The following is a 14,299-nucleotide window of genomic DNA, read 5'->3' as shown; positions in this document are numbered from 1 at the left end:
CGCTGCGAGGAGGTCCAAATGCGGCGGCGGGCGTGAATCAACACATCTTGGGAGAACGAGCCTCGTCGGCCACCGTTGCCTTAGGTAGTGCGCACGCGCAAGAACTCATTTCTCAGCCTGCGTTCGGACAGCGCCGTTAGCTTCGGTTCGGCGCATGCGTTGTCCGAATCAAGAGTCCTCCTGTCCCCAGACTCACTTGTGCGCATGCGTCGACAAATCCTGCTTGTTGACATAACCATTGTGGGCCTCTTAGGTCGTTTCCTATTCATGGTAACCGTGTCCCAGGAATATTTTTTGGCAAGATTAATTCAGAGGGGGCTTGCATTTGCCTTCCTCAGAGTCTGAGAGTTTGTCACTCATTGATGAGAGGATTTGAATCTTGGAATATATCTACACCAGGCATGGGCAAGCTTCAGCCCTCCAGGTGTTTTATTATTATTATCATTATTATCTATCTATATAAATAAAAATGTAATGTTCGTTTGTGGGATTAACAGAACTCAAAAACCACTGGGGGAATTGACCCCAAATTTGGACACAAGATACCTAACAACCCAATGTATGTTCTTCACTCATAAAAACACTGGGGGGAAAAGCAGAAAGGACTTTAAAGCTCTGTAAAGCTACATGACAATACAGAAAAAAGGAAGAAAGGAGGAGGGAAGGGGAGAAAAAAAAGAAAGAGGGAGGGAAAGAAGGAAAGGGAGCATGGAAGCAGAGAAGCAAGGAAAGAGGTAGAGAAGGAATAAAGGAGAGAAAGGGAGGAAAAGAAAAAGGGGGAAAGAAGGAAGTTAGAGAAGGAAGGAGAGAAGGAAAGGAAAAGGGGAAAGAAGGAAGGAAAGGGAGCGAAGGAAGGGGGAAGATGTAGAGAAAGGGAGGGAAAGAAGGAAAGAGAAGGAAGAAAAGAGATAGCAGAAGAGAAAGAAAAGAGAGGAAAGAAGGAAAGAGATAGAGAAGTAAGGAAGAAGGAAAGACAGGAAGGAAGGAAAGAGGGAGTGAAGGAAGGAGAGAAAGAGGGAAGGTTGGCCACAGCAACGCGTGGCGGATACAGCTAATCTATATATAAATAAAAATGTAATGTTCGTTTGTGGGATTAACAGAACTCAAAAACCACTGGACAAATTGACACCAAATTTGGACACAAGACACCTACCAACCCAATGTATGTCCTTCACTCAAAAAAAATGATTTTGTCATTTGGGAGTTGTAGTTGCTGGGATGTATACTTCACCTACAATCTAAGAACATTCTGAACCCCACCAAAGATGGAATTGAACCAAACTTGGCACACTGTTTTCCCATGACCAACAGAAAATACTGGAAGGGTTTGGTGGGCAGTATCCTTTGATTTTGAAGTTGTAGTTCACCTACATCCAGAGATCACTGTGGACTCAATGATGGATCTGGACCAAACTCTACAAGAATACTCACTATGCCCCAATGGAGTTTGGGGAAAATAGAATCTTGACATTTGAGAGTTGTAGTTGCTGGGATTTATAGTTCACCTACAATCACAGAGCATTCTGAACTCCACCAAATGATAGAATTGGGCCAAACCTCCCACACAGAACCCCCATGTGAGCCACAGCAACGTGTGGCAGGGGACGGCTAGTTATAGTTCATATATTTATATCCTGCCCTTCTCTCCACAAGGGGGACTCAGCATGGCCTTACATGAGCTTCAGAGGATGCTAACAGCATAAATACCATAAAAATTACAATTCACAAGAAAATCATTTTAAAACATTGTACAACATCATCAGTAAAATTTAACAATAAATTAATAGATTAACATGCCAGTAAAACCAAGCTGAGCCAGGAGAATCCATGTCGCAAAATCCAAATTTCCTTTTCCTATTACCTCTGGCCTCTAATCGAATGCCTGACCCCAGAGCCAGGTCTTCAGTTGTCTTCTAAAGGACAGGAGGAAGGTGGCCAACCTGATATCCTTAGGGAGAGAGTTCCACAGATGGGGCCACTGCCTAGAAGGCCCTGTCTCTCATCCCCACCAACAGCATTTGCGAGAGTGGAGGGATCGAGAGCAGGGTCTCTCCTGATGATCTTAAGCTTCGTGATGGTTCACAGCAGAAGATACGTTCAGACAGGTAATCTGGGCCAGAACCATTCAGGACTTTAAAGGTTAAAACCAGCACTTTGATTTGTGCCCGGAAGCTAATCGGCAGCCAGTGGAGCTGACGCAACAGTACACTCCCTGTACGCAGCTCGACCGCTGGACTACTTGGAGCTTCCGAGAAGTATTCAAAGGCAGCCCCACATAGAGAGCGTTGCAGTAGTCTATTCGGGATGTAACCAGAATGTGGTCTTCAACTCCCATAATTCCTAACAGCCTTGATATGCTGGGATATAGGGCTGTGTGGAAGGGCCCTTAGTCTTCACTGCCATATAATCTAATTCAATATGGATTTTTTACAACTATGTTGAAGGGGCCAAAGCCATATACTGTGCCTTCAGCTCTGGCTAAAAGGTGAGAAGTGCTGGAAGAGACCACATGGGTCTCTAGTTCAACCCCCCTGCCATGCAGGAAAAGCACAATCAAAGCATCCCTGACAGATGGTCATCTAGCCTCTGGTTAAAAGCTTCCAAGGGAGGAGCTTCCACCACAAACTGATAAACTAAAGGGAGCACAAGCAACTAAATAATTTTAGACCACAAATGGGCAACAGTAACCACATTGTCTATAGCTTTAAACAATTCTTCCTCTGTGCATGAGGCAGGGCATTGTGGGCAAGCATACAGATGCTGAGTTGTTCTGCTCCACAGTCGCACAAGGTGGAGGATTCTTCTAGGTCAGTGGTTCTTGACCTGTGGGCCATGGACCACCAGTGGACCACAAGGACGAAAATCTGGTCTGCGAGTTTCCTCTTTATTTATTTGCTTTATTTTTTTTCCAATCCTTTTGCACCACCTGCCATTCCTTCCCTGTTGCTGGCCATCCCCTTGGAGAGACCACATCAGCTCTAGATTATAAAATATGGTTTTCTGTGGGCAAGCAGATGGAGACTACTGGATGGCATTAGTTCTGATTCAGAAACTAAAGCTGATGTGGTCTGTCCAATGCAATATAATGGTATAGTACAATAGAGTAATATATAATACTCATATTGTACTATGCTAATAATATAATATATTGTATGTATATATATCTTGTAAGCTGCTCTGAGTCCCCTTCGGGATGAAATGGGCAGCATATAAATGTCGTAAATATATATATAGGAAAAGGGAATGGTTTGATTATGTGATTGGATGATGTGATTTTAACGAGGAGATCTTAATGATACATGTTTTTATTGATTTTATTGATTCTGTTATGGTTTTATTATTCGATTGTTTTAGTATATTGAAATTGTATTTTATGGTCTTGGTACCAACTGTAAATCGTCCCGAGTCGTCTGCAGGCTGAGAGGGACGGTATATAAATGTAGTAAATAACTAAATGCAGTAAAAATATATATATATAAAGGTAAAGGTTGTCCCCTGACATTAAGTCCAGTCATGTCTGACTCTGGGGTGTGGTGCTCATCTCCATTTCTAAGTCGAAGAGCCAGCGTTGTCCGTAGACACCTCCAAGGTCACGTGGCCGGCATGACTGCATGGAGTGCTGTTACCTTCCCACTGGAGCGGTACCTATTGATCTACTCACATTTGCATGTTTTCGAACTGCTATGTTGGCAGAAGCTAGGGATGACAGCGGAAGCAAGCATCCTCAGAGGTAATGAGGTCTGTTGGAACTAGGAAAAATTGGTTTATATATCTGTGGAATGACCAGGGTGAGACAAATGACTTTTGTTTGCTGGGGCTAGCTGTGAACCTTAATTTGCATTCAATGGCTTGGTAGCGCCTGAATGCAAATCAAGGTGATCAGCTGAAACATTCACAGCTAGCCCCAGCAAACAAAAGTCCTTTGTCTCACCCTGGTCATTCCACAGATATATAAACCAATTTTTCCTAGTTCCAACAGACCTCATTACCTCTGAGGATGCTTGCCATAGATGCAGGCGAAACGTCAGGAGAAAAATTGCCTCCAGAACATGGCCATATAGCCCGGAAAAACCTACAACAACCCATGGATTCCGGCCATGAAAGCCTTCGACAATACATTATATATATATCCCTCAAATAAAAGCACCGACCCCTATTTGAGATCAGGAGGGGGGGGGAGAGAGAGAGATTTGTCACAGATTGTCAGATTTCCTGATCTCAAATAGGAGAGGGTGCTTTTATTTGAGGGACACACACCTGTCATCCTTTTAAGGGCAATTCCTCTTGGAGAAAGAGGATAGAGTTATTCTGTGTGTCCAGAGCCCCCTCCACAGTGGCTACTAGGAGGGAATCTGACTGAGATTCCACTAGAACTACATCTCCCGGCAGGCGTTGCGCGAGCCCAGCTTCCGGTCGAATGCGAAGCGCTCCAAAAACAAGGGAAGGGGCGGAGTCTTGGTGGTGGCGCGCGAAGGGAAGCTCCCCGGGGCGCGAGGTGGGCGGGTACTTCCGGTCCTAATCCTCCGAGGAGCCTCAGAAGCAGTAGCATCATCATGCGGGAAGGCTTGCTGGGCCGGGCCGGAGCCGTGACTAGGCCATCCGGATACGCCTCGGTAGGTCGAGTGGGAACTGGGCGAGGAAGCGGAGAAGAAGGAGGGAAGGGACCTTGAGGGCTTCGTTGTCCTACGGGCCTCAGGGTGGGCCTGGGATTTGCCCTTGTTTCCTTCAGAAATAATAAGGAGCCTCCAGGGTAAAGATTTAGGTGGACTACAGTCATAGTACGTATACTTCTCCACCCTGGCTGTGGATTAGAGTCATTATTTTGGAAAAGACCCCAAGGGCCATTTTGCGCAACCCTATTCTGTCAAACGGGAAACATACAAAGCACTCCCGACAGATGAGCAGCGGGCTCAAATCCTCCATCGCCCTTTGGACTATGCTTCTAGGCACCTCCTTGTGTATTAAATTTATATGAGTTGGGAGAGAGCCCAACTGCCACCCATTCTGCCATGCAAGGAGACACAATCAAAGCGTTGCTGGCAGATGTCCATCTCGTCGTTTGGCAATCCTCCACCCTCCGAAGCATTGCACTGTTTGAAATTCTTTCTAAAGTTTAAGTTGAATGTTTTTTCCCCTCTGGTTTGAATTTATTACTCCCCCCCCCCCCCCCGTCTAGGCCAGGCATGGGCAAACGTTGGCCCTCCAGGTGTTTTGGACTCCAACCCCCACAATTCCTATCAGTCGACTGGCTGTTAGGAATTGAGAGAGTTGGAATCCAAAACACCTGGAGGGCCAAAGTTTGCCCCTTGCCTGATCTAGGTAGTCCCCGAGTTATGAACAAGATAGAATGTGTAGGTTTGTTCTTAAGTTGAATTTGTATGTTAGTCAAAACTGGTACACCTTTTAAGGATAATTCCAGCCTGTCTGTCTGTCTGTCTGTCTGTCTGTCTCTCTATTCAGAATGCTCTTTGATTGTAGGTTAACTATGAAGCCCAGCAACTACAGCTCTCAAATGACGAATTCGGTTGCTGGTTTTTTTTTAGTGATGGTCACTCCTTGGGTTAGTAGGTGTCTTGTGGCCAAATTTGGCAGCAGTTTGTCCAGTGGTTTTTGAGTTATGTTAATCCCACAAATGAACATTACATACACACACACACACACATAAACACATATATCATTTTGGATATATCACTTTGGATAATAGTGTATAGTGAAGGGTTAACACCCCTGTGGGGTTTCCTTTGCTGCCTCTGTTCTGAAGATGTCACCTCACTTTTTGTCCCTGTGATTATTGGATTTGAAAAAAAATGCTTCATATGGCAACAAGGATTGGTGATAAAGCCTCAGGCACTTTCTATACTGCCATATAATCCAGATTATCAAAGATAATCCACTTTATCTGATCAGAACTGGATTATATGATATTACACTTGCAATATAATCCAGTTCAAAGGAGATAATCTGGTTTTTTAAATGGCAGTGTATAAGGGGCCTCAGTGAAGACACCTTTTCTCCATGATAGCTCTTTCAGGAGTGACTTTCCCCTTGGAGGGGTAGATTTCTCTCACTTCCTGTTGTCTCACCCCCGTTCTTAACTATGAGTCATTTGTAAGTTGGATGTTTGTAACTCAGGGGCTGCCTTTAGTTTGAATTTCTTTCTGTGTTGCATTAAAGATGAAACAGCAGAAAATAAGATGGCTCTGTCGTCAATACACCATCCTTTCAAATATTTAAACATCGCTCTCATGTCCCCTTCTCTCACCTCCTTTTCTCTACACTAAACAGACCCAGTTCCCTAAGCCACTCATCATAGAGTTTCCAGACCTTTGATCATTTTGGTCACTCTCCTCTAGATATATTCCTGTTCACCTTGAATTGTTGTGACATAGTGCCTTATCACAGAGTTAAAAGAAATCTCAAGGGCCACCCAATCCACTTTCAACGGATAGCCATCTAGCATCTGATTAAATATCTCCAGAGGAAGAGACTCCTCCACCCTCCAAGGCAACCTATTCCACTGTCAAACAGCTCTGACTTTCAAGAAGTTCTAATGTTTAGATCAGTGGTTCTCAACTGAGGGCCCCCAGATGTTTTGGCCTTCAAGTCCCAGAAATCCTAACAGCTGGTAAACTGGCTGGGATTTCCGGGAGTTCTGGGCCAAAATACCTAGGGACCCACAGGTTGAGAACCACTGGTTTAGATGGTAGAAAGCAAGAGGGCATGTTTAGGCAGCAGTGGCACATTGCTTCAATCCACAGGAGGACCTGATCCAGCAATGTGCCCACTTTGGGCAGGCCTCTTGGCAACAGAGTTATTAAAACTATACTTGCATGTTATAAAGCCAATGACAAACAGGTTTAAGATTTGCTGCCTAAGAAAGACCTATGGGGTCATCAAAACTCCACAAGTGACTAGAAGTCCATACATGATGTACCTTCTCTTTGGCCATTTCTCCAAAGTGAAGGGTAGGGTAGTCTTGTGGACCTCAAGTATTTGGGAATTGAGATTTGCTATTCAAGACCTATAAACAGAATTCCAAGGTTCTTTGCAGCAGCAAAAAAAAAACAAACAAACAAACAAACAAACAAACAAAAAGTAGAATGAAGGGGGTAGGGCTCTTGAATGTTCATGGCTGCTATTTGTTTTGGGGGCAGTTCTTGTCCTGTCAAAATTGGTCGGTTGGTCTCACTGGCAAACCAGTTCTGTGTGTTTTCCGAAGCAAACAACATAGATCTCCGCTAGAATGCTGTGCCATTTGCATCACAGTCCAAGGGGAAAATTTGCTAGCTGGAACATGGCCAAAGAAGGGCAATCAAGATGATCAAAGGGTTTTGAAATTGAACTATTTAGAGCAGTGGTTCTCATCCTGTGAATCCCCAGATGTTTTGGCCTTCAACTCCCAGAAATTCTAACCACTGGTAAATTGGCTGGGATTTCTGGGAGTTGTAGGTCAAAACACCTAGGAACCCACAGGTTGAGAACCACTGATTTAGGGGATTCACTTAAGAAATTGGATATATTTGGCTTGGACAAGACCACAAGGTGATATGATAGCCATCTTGAAATACGTGAGATGATATAATGTAGAAGATGGAGAAAACTTGTTTTCTTCTGGTCCAGGAACTACAACACAAAGCAACGAATTCAAATTCTTAGACTTGGGAGTCCACCTAAACATAAGGAAAAACTTACTTAGTGTAAGAGCTGTTTAACAATGGAATAGGTTGCCTTCAAAAGAGATGGGCTCCTTTGTAATTCTTTAAATGGAGGTTGAATGAACATCATTCGGGTTTGCTTTAATAGTCTTTTTTCCAGCATGGAAGTGTCGACCATTTGAACCAAATGGTCTTTGCAATTTCCTTCTATGATTCTACATATGTTGATAGAAAGTGCATTTCTCATCATCCCTATAAATCAGTAGTTTCCAATCTTTTTTATTTTTTTTACTAGGGACCACTTTCACCAGGGACCACTCTCCAACAATAGTGCCAAAAGGGTTACCAATCAATTTTTGGTCAACTTTAGATTCGGTTTGGTTATTTAGGATGGTGATTCGGAAAATTGCATTGGAGAGACTACATCAGCTCTAGTTTCTGATATAGAACATATGCCATCCAGTAGTCACCATCTGCTTGCCCACAGAAAACAATATTTAATAAGCCTCTATGAGGCACTATGAGAGGGTTGTGTGAGAACAGTTGCTCTCGTTGCAACCGTGTAGTAATGGTGAGGCCACGGACCATATTTTAGTTCTTGCAGACCACTGGGGTTCCATGGACCACAGTTTGGGAACCACTGCTATAAATGGTAGCTTGTTCTTTGGTACAACCTGATATAATGGTGCCACTTGGTATGGGAATTCTCATTGCACCGGGTTCCCTAAATCCAGTACTTCTTTTCCTTCTCCAGGGAGCCTCTTGGAGTTTACCAGCAGATTGTCTTTCCATTCTTCCATTCTTACATGCTCCTAGTACTTGACTGCTATCCTTGATATGTTTTTCGCAATTTTAGAATAATACTTTTGGAGTTTGAAATGAGTGGTAATTAGTGGTGTTTCTCCTCATTTTAGGGCACAATGGATGCAGTGGCAGGAATCGAAGTTGGAGCTGAAATTGAAGTGACCGAAGATGGAATGCTGGAGGAGTTGCCTTTACATTTGGTATGGAGTGTGAAATACTCAAATCTTTGCATTTAAAGAAGCATTATAATGTTTGCCTTGTTGCATGTGGCAGGAAAGGAAATGCTTTTCAAATCTTTTTTCTCAGAAATATCGCCAAAATTAATTATGAAATATTTTGTTTTAGAATGAGGAACAAAATATTGAAAGCAAGGTATTCATGTATTTACTCCCCTTCGTTATTTCTAAAAACTATATATGTAAGATAGCCATATATGTAAGACTATGTACAATAGCTCACATTGTTGTAGTTCTTGGTCTTGTCTTCTCTCAGTTCTTATTATGAGAAGGAAGGCTTTATGTCTGCTTGGCAATATGGAGGTCTAGAAACATAAAAGTAAGCCAAGGAACTGCCAACACACATATGTGGACAACTGAAAGAGGAGTGGGTAATCAGGCACAGGGCAGAATCTAGATATCAGAAGCAAAGGTGTCAGAATATATAGCTATGGGAAAGAAAAAGTGCTTCTTTTTTTAGGATTCCCACAAGAAACAACATAACTTTTTACAAATAATGAACAAGTCAATATTAGCATTCTCAAAGCTGAAAATCTTTGAAAATCATGGTTTTCATTGAAATCTGCAAGCATGTGGACAATTTCAACAGAAAGGAGGAAACCATGGAAATGAACAAAATCTGGCTACCAGTATTAAAAAACTCTAAAATTACAACAGCAAAACAACAGAGGGTAAACAATCAGGGACATCTAATCACCTCTCAACAAAAGATTGCCCCAGGCACTGCCAGGCCATCAAATGCTAATCAAGGTGGTCAGTTGAAACATTCACACCTAGCTCCAGCAGACAAGAGTTCTTTGTCCCACCCTGGTCATTCCAAAATAAACCCATTTTCCTAGTTCCAACAGACCTCACTACCTCTGAGGATGCTTGCCATAGATGCAGGCGAAACGTCAGGAGAGAATGCCTCTAGACCATGGCCATATAGCCCAAAAAACCTACAACAACCCAGTGATTCCGGCCATGAAAGCCTTCGACAATAACTTGCCTTTAACTGTTTTTATTCTAAAAGAAACATTTTGTCATCCATTTTTTAAACCTTCATGGAACAAAATCCTTAGGGTATGTGTGTGTTGGGGGGATGTTGCTTCTTCATTTTCACAATTTCCCTCCAGGCCTGGAGAGTTCTGTCTGCAGCCTACCCCCAGGAAACTTGCAAACTGAATCTTTTATTGCGTTTCTATCTGATGTTGGGGCCTTGCTGTTTGCCTATCCACTTTCTGAGATTAAACTTGAATGGGTTAGTACATGGATGAATGCCTTTTTTGACATCAAATCTAGGCATTGAAATTCTTGCCACAGCCATGTTTACTTTATGTCCTGCTATCTGTATAAACAGGACTGATTGGCTATGTGTGAACCACATATTTGTGCACAAGGTTATTCTGTCAGTTTTGTATAAATCTGCATGTTTTGGTAATTATCTCAATTCTCTAATGTATTGAGGTTTTTTTGTTGTCTGCTTTGGATTTTGCTTTAAAGAAGGTATTTTAATACTGATAAACAGAAGGACAAGGGACTATTCAGTCCTTCCTGGACATTTGGGGATTTTATTTGGCAACTCCTTAGGCTTCTAGGAATTGGCTAATTTTGCAATGCAATTTTCGGTTAAATGAACATTGACACAAAGCTGAAAGAATAGAAAAAAGAAACCGGGCATTATTCTGTGATTTCTCCTTCCCTCCCCCCAATGTTAATACAGCTCTGTCAATAAGGGAGAGGGCTTTCTCGGTGGTAGCCCCCCAGCTTTGCAACTCCGTCCCCAGTGAGATGAGACCAGCCCTCACACTGCCCTCCTTTCGTAGGGACTTGAGGATGTGACTCTTCAATCAAACCTTTCAGAATATTTAGCCCCTAGTTGTCCTACGTAATCCTGCACTTTCATCCCATGCCCTCTCTCCATTACTTCAGCTGGCACTTATTTTATTCCAGTGTTTGGTATCAGTAATTTACCACCATGGTTTGAGGATTGCAGCTTGATTGAGTCTGAATTGATGTTTGTATATGTACCTGTATTTTATTTGATTGTATTCACTTTTATGTTTGTTTTTAAGCACTTTATGTTATCTGTAAGCCACCCCAAGTTTCTTCAGGGAGTTAGTGGTGGGATATAAAGTTGTTGTTGTTGTTGTTGGATATAAAGTTGTTGTTGTTGTTGTTATTAAGATGTGAAATTTAGTGGATGCTCCTCCCATGCATTCTGCTAATATCTTTCCTTTTCCCTCTCTTCTACTAGGAAAATGCCAAAAATTACCTTTCCTGGGAATCTTTGGATGTCTCCAGCAGTGACGATGATGGAGAGGCCTATTTCAGCTTTTGCTTGCCTGTCAGACGTCCATCCCGGCCTATACAGCGGCCACCAGTCCGGCGCCAGCAAGTTCCGCGTGTGCCACCCCAGCGGCCACCAGCCCCTTCCTCTGCTGTGAAGCCACTAGATTATGAGAACTGGTTGCCTCCCTTGTACCCCTGTCCATTGGTCCCAGATATTCCTTCTCCCCCAGTGCTTGGCGCTTACCAGTGCCAGAAGTGCCTGCAGGTGTTCATGGAAGAGTGGCACTATCTCCAGCACTTCCAAGATCACATTCAGGAAGAGATGCAGCAACAGCAGGCAGTTCTACAACAGCAGGCAATTCAGCAGCAGCAGGCAATTCAGCAGCAACAACAGCAACAGCAACAACAGGCAGTGCTGCAGCAGCAGCAGCAGCAACAACTCCAAACTCGGCCTCACTCTCCACCACGGAAACTGCGCTGCTTGGAGTGTGGCAAGCGGTTCCTGCACCCCGAGCACTTTGCTCGCCACACCAAGTGGCACATGAAACTGGCGCGCAAGGGCATTAAAGTCTGCCACAGGAAAGGAAGCCGGCGCTCCTCCCAGATTTCCTATGTTTACAAGCCCCTTAGTGAAAACCCATCTGTTGCAGGGAGGGATACTTCTGGCCTTCCAGTTTCCCAAGAGAGTCAGAAGCAGCCAAAGGGTGTCTTGAAGGCCAACAAGCGAAAGGCCCTCAAGCACCATAAAAAGTTGGTTCCTGAGGCTTCGCAGGCTGAGGGTCAGCTCGGATCTACCTTCCCAGAAAATTCCGTCGCCATCCTGGATGGAGAAGGAGGTGTCAATCTCCTGCAGCCATGGCAGAAGCAGGATGCCATCTTAGAAGGTCAGGTGGCGGGGACAGTCTACCAGTCAGCAGTCCTGAATGCTGAAAATCAGATCATCATCTTGGATGATGCTGGGGCAGAAGCTGTGGCTGTTGCACCAGATCATCGCTACACTGAGTTACAGGCTGCTGTCTTTGAAAGCCAAGGGAACGTCAGTGAGGTGAGGCCCCTCTTCCTCCAGGCTGAAGAGCAAACGACTCTTCTGGACAGCCAAGCAGGATTGAATTCCCTGCAGTTAGGCAGCATCAAGGACCAGGCAGTCATTGGAGCTGACTGGGGAGGCCAGAATCCTTGTACCCTTTTTAGGACTGTGCTCCTACAGGCTGAGGAGCAGGCAGCCACGGTGGACAGCCAAATGGAGCCCAGTCCCCTCCAACAGGTGATCATCAAGACCTCAGAGGGGTCACCGACTTTTTACTTGGACTCAGACCCTCACCTGTCTTCTCTGGACCCAGGAACGGTCCATTTTGTCCCTGTGGATCAAGAGTCTCAGTTTGTAACTGTTCCATATGGAAACACACTGACCTTGGAGCCAACAGATGAAGCAGAGAAGACTTGGGAGTCCCAAACAACAACCTTTCAGCTGCCAGGTGACCTTCAAAACTTGCAGCAGCAAAACAAACATCTTTCTCCGGCTGTGACCACTGACCAGTCAACCAAAGGTCCAATGATTGTCCCTTTGGCGCCTGGTTCTTCTGGGGACCACCCTGAGGTCTTAGACCTGGAGTACGATACAGGAGGTGGCATTCCGGTCGCCTCCGAGCCTTGGGAGGCTCCTGTGCGAACTGGGCAGGAAGGTTACCCAACTGAGGAGGTGGAGGAGAACAATGTGGTTGTCGTGGAGATAGAAGAGCAGCGCAGCCAAGGGTCTGTAGTGAGCCGCCCACGCAAACGCTCCCGCAAGCGGGCCTTCCTTAGAACTAGAAAATCCATAGTTAAAAAGCACCTTGGGTGCTTTAAGTGTCCCGACTGTAGTGTTCGCTTCAACCGGGTATCTCAACTCCGCACCCATCGGAAAGGGCCAAAGCGCCGAGGACGGAGCTACCTGTGCGAATGCGGGGCTTCGTTCCGCGGCCTGCTGCACCTCCTGCGTCACCAGCTCCAGCACCTGGCAGAAGCTCTCTTTATTTGCTCAACCTGCGGGAAGTCCCTCCAAGGCCACCAACATCTGGTGAAACATGGCACCTGCAACCCTGGGCCAGCCGTTTTCAGCTGCTCTTGCGGAGTCAGCTTCCGACGCTTGCCCCGCTACCTCTGGCATCATGTGAGGAGCCAGAAGCCTGGCCTGAGGGTTTACACTCTCTCAGGTTTCCTCACTTCAGCCTGAAGTAGGACAACTGTCTTGGGGACCTGGGGTGAGAAGGAGGGAAACTGTGAACCTCTTGACTGGATGCCTGGTTTTGGAAAGGGGATGGGACATGAGAATGCGAGGCCTTCTTCTGGGGCGCATTTAGTCTGAAATGGTTTACTGTTTGTGAAGCATAAGGGATGGGGGTGTTTTGAGTTGATTTTTCCAGTGTTAATGAAGATGATGGTAATTAAACAGTGACGATTCTGATCCCTTACATTCTCTCTTGACTGCTGCTGTGAAGTCTTGGGGAATAGAAAGCTCAGGGAAGCTTCTGTTGGGAAACTTATGTTAAGTCTGTAATGTGGACTGTGTTCATATAAATCAAATGGTGGGCAAATTGATGGCCTTCAAACATAGTCATGTTCATCTGTCAGCGTAAAAAGAAATCTGGTAGTATCTGATGAAGTAGATTGGATCTGTGCAAGCTTGTGTTCCAGAGATCTTTTGGTTAGTCTGAGGATCCTTCAGCATTGGTTACCAACCTTTTTTTTTGACCAGGGACCATTCTCCAGTATTAGTATGAAAAGTGTTACAAAACAGTTTCTGGCCAACTTAAGATTTAGTTAGGTTATTTGGGGTCAACTTTAGATTTGGTTTGGTTATTTGCTGATTCAGAAAATTGCATTGGATAGACCACATCAGCTCTAGTTTCGGATACAGAATATCTGCCATCCAATGGTCGCCATCTGCTCGCCCACAGAAAACCATATTTAATAAGCCTCACCACTATAAGAGGGTTTAGCAAGACCAGTCACTCTCATTGCAACGGTGTAGGCCATGGACCATATTCTTGCTGACCACTGGTGGTCCATGGACCACAAGTTGGGAACCAATATCCAACAGGATCCCTTCAAATAGTGTTAGTCACTTCTTAACCGGGAGTTGGAACTCAAGAGCGACTAGACAGCCCTCACATAAACCAAGGAATGAGTCACTTGACAGTCTCCAGGTGTTGTTGGCACTTGTTCTCTACCAGACCCTAGCCAGCATTGCCAATGATGAGGTGATGCTGGGCGTTGCAATAGAATATCTTGAGGGCCCCTGATCAAAGGGTATGTCAACTGAAACAATTTGGAAACAAGATATGTTTTCTCAGA

General features: G+C 44.7%; 1 protein-coding gene across 2 annotated transcripts; it reads left to right on the top strand.

Annotated features, from left to right (window-relative positions):
- Positions 1 to 2: 2 nt before the first annotated feature.
- LOC132780276 (uncharacterized) lies at positions 3 to 13,416 on the top strand. Of its 2 annotated transcripts, none has more exons than XM_060783888.2 (3): positions 3 to 84; positions 8,570 to 8,659; positions 10,932 to 13,416. In XM_060783888.2, exons 2-3 carry the CDS (start codon positions 8,576 to 8,578, stop codon positions 13,176 to 13,178), a joined length of 2,331 nt encoding a protein of 776 aa, XP_060639871.2. In that variant the 5' UTR covers positions 3 to 84; positions 8,570 to 8,575; the 3' UTR covers positions 13,179 to 13,416. The 2 variants fall into 2 exon arrangements, with proteins under 2 accessions (XP_060639871.2, XP_060639870.2); XM_060783887.2 differs by lacking the exon at positions 3 to 84 and adding an exon at positions 4,480 to 4,613.
- The last annotated feature ends 883 nt before the right edge of the window (positions 13,417 to 14,299 follow it).

The sequence above is a fragment of the Anolis sagrei genome, chromosome Y (genome assembly GCF_037176765.1).
Source record: "Anolis sagrei isolate rAnoSag1 chromosome Y, rAnoSag1.mat, whole genome shotgun sequence".
NCBI classification, from domain to species: Eukaryota; Metazoa; Chordata; class Lepidosauria; order Squamata; family Dactyloidae; genus Anolis; species Anolis sagrei.
This window is presented reverse-complemented; position numbering and strand designations above follow the sequence as displayed.